This window comes from Mastomys coucha, unplaced genomic scaffold, assembly GCF_008632895.1.
Source record: "Mastomys coucha isolate ucsf_1 unplaced genomic scaffold, UCSF_Mcou_1 pScaffold12, whole genome shotgun sequence".
NCBI lineage: Eukaryota > Metazoa > Chordata > Mammalia > Rodentia > Muridae > Mastomys > Mastomys coucha.
The window spans coordinates 56,401,055-56,403,662 of record NW_022196894.1 but is presented as its reverse complement, the minus strand read 5'-3'; the positions used below and the strand labels follow the sequence as shown (position 1 = coordinate 56,403,662).

The 2,608-nt window shown below is 33.2% G+C and overlaps 1 protein-coding gene across 1 annotated transcript; it reads left to right on the top strand.

The window, feature by feature from the left end:
* The first annotated feature begins 1,384 nt into the window (after positions 1 to 1,384).
* Positions 1,385 to 2,344, top strand: LOC116086467 (olfactory receptor Olfr180-like). The gene has a single exon (XM_031364721.1). It carries the CDS (start codon positions 1,385 to 1,387, stop codon positions 2,342 to 2,344), a length of 960 nt encoding a protein of 319 aa, XP_031220581.1.
* The last annotated feature ends 264 nt before the right edge of the window (positions 2,345 to 2,608 follow it).

The following is a 2,608-nucleotide window of genomic DNA, read 5'->3' as shown; positions in this document are numbered from 1 at the left end:
TGTAGATATTTAAATTATAAACAGCAATTTATTTTATTAGTTTAATTATAAGACAATAGTGATGCAATGCAAGAAAGCTTTTTATATTATGGGAGTGAATAACAAAATCGTGTGTTCAGTTCAGTCTAGCCAATAAAACCCATGGAAATAGTAATTACAGTGTGATTTTAAAGCATCGCTGTTTAAAAACTAATGTAGGTTGTTCTTTAAAAATTATCCATTTAGGATCTATTAAAGTCAGAGAGTTCTAGCAGTTCCTAGAAGAAAAATGATCATAACTTTAAAAATACATGCTGTTTCTGGATTTAAATATTTCAGTGTTATATAGGCCAAGCTATAATCTAATAAGTTTGGGTAACTATTGAATTCTAATATATAAGTTAGGAAGAAAAGAAATTAAAGTTTAAGTAATCATATAAATGTAAAACTATTATTGAATTCAATATAGGAAAATATTGCTTCACCGTGACAATATTGGAAAGTTCACAGCAGATATTTAACATATACATTTCAGTATCTTCATTGTGTGCAGATACTTTGTTACTAAGATCCATGTGAAAAATACATCCAGAGTACTGACAAGCAGACAGAAAGTATTAGGAAACAAGGTTGATTAAATTAGAAGTATTCTATGGAAATTTGTCAGACAACGTAGAGTAAGATCCAAAATATGCTAACATCAATAAAAAATTATTATTCTAAAAGAAAATGATCATATTAAATAATCCTGTCCAATCTTTTTTTGGGGGTGTAGGTAGCCCTGGCTTTCCTGAACATGCTCTGTAGACCAGGAAGGCCTCAAACTGTGAGATCTACCACCTCTGCTTCTCTAGTCCTGGCATTAAAGGCCTGTGCCATGATGCCAACTACAATTTTGTCCACTCCTAAAAAAATTAAATTAATCTTAATTTAAAATAGCCCACAGTAATATTAGCTGGAAAATGTAAGACAAAAATTTTCAACTTAATTCTAATTCTATGAGGATTTATAAATTAGCCATTACAATATTTACAGGGCAATTAATTTTTCAACATCTTATTGACCACAGAATACAGTATTTTTGGAAAGTAAGTTACTATCAAAACAGAGTTTCAATATTAAAAAATAAAATATCATATATGTTGACCATAAACTTATATAGAGCTATAAAGTAGGCCATGTGAAGCATCTAAGAGCTAGCTGAACAGACATCTCAAGGCAATACCCATGTGCATAATCTATGTGTGGTTTCTTCTCATTATTAAACGTACTATGACATATTTCAGGGGACAGCTAAGGTGGATTAAACAGAGCCATATCTGTTCACTGCAACTAGAACTAGAGAATAAGACATGTTCAGTCTGCAATATCACATTTCTTAATAAACTATTGTCTCAGCAGAGAAATGAGAATAGAGAAGACAAATCACTCTTTGAGCACACAATTCACCTTGATGGGATTCTCAGATCACCCAGACTTGAAGATATTTCTGTTTCTGGTGTTCTCTGCTGTCTATCTGGTCACCATGGTTGGGAATCTTGGGCTGGTGGCCTTGATCTACATGGAGCCCCGTCTCCACACACCCATGTACATCTTTCTGGGCAACCTGGCTCTCATGGACTCCTGCTGTTCCTGTGCCATCACTCCCAAGATGCTAGAGAACTTCTTTTCTGTGGACAGAAGGATTTCTCTCTACGAATGCATGGCACAGTTCTATTTTCTCTGTCTTGCTGAAACTGCAGACTGCTTTCTTCTGGCAGCAATGGCCTATGACCGCTATGTGGCCATATGCAACCCTCTGCAGTACCACAGCATGATGTCCAAGAAGCTCTGCCTTCAGATGAGTATAGGCACATTCATAGCCAGTAACCTGATTTCAATTCTTCATGTAGGATGTCTCTTAAGATTAACTTTCTGTAAATCAAATCGCATTGATCATTTCTTCTGTGATATTCTTCCCCTGTATAGACTGTCCTGTACAGACCCATTTATCAATGAACTAATGATATATATTTTTTCAATGCCAATACAAGTCTTTACCATTACCACTGTCTTGGTCTCTTACTTCTGCATTCTTGTCACTATTTTCAAGATGAAATCCAAGGATGGGAGAGGAAAAGCACTTTCTACTTGTGCATCCCATTTTTTTTCTGTGTCAATATTCTACATCTGCCTTCTCATGTATATTAGACCATTTGATGATGGCAATAAAGACATACCAGTAGCCATATTTTATACAATAATAATTCCTTTGTTAAACCCTTTTATTTACAGCCTGAGAAATACTGAGGTAGTAAATGCCGTTAATAAAGTTATAAAAATGTATACCATTTTTAAAAAGTCTTCAGCTTCTGCCGCTCACTAATTTCAGTTCATTAGAATGACTTTATTAATATTAAATAAAGAAAATAAACATGCAGTTTATATAAAGTATTAGACTTGAATCATTATACTGTATTTATTGAACAATATGCTAAGGCAATTCCAAAATAATTTGGTAATTATTCATCATTATTTTATAACTCAAATAAGTCTATGTAAATTTAATGAATATCATACCTACTTTTATTACCCTCATTGGATATTCCAATAGTATAGCTTCCATAAATATCATATTACAATTAGATGT

What these genes read in the sequence shown, in the direction of transcription:
- LOC116086467 (XM_031364721.1), top strand. Translation starts at nt 1,385, where the DNA reads ATGAGAATAGAGAAGACAAATCACTCTTTGAGCACACAATTCACCTTG.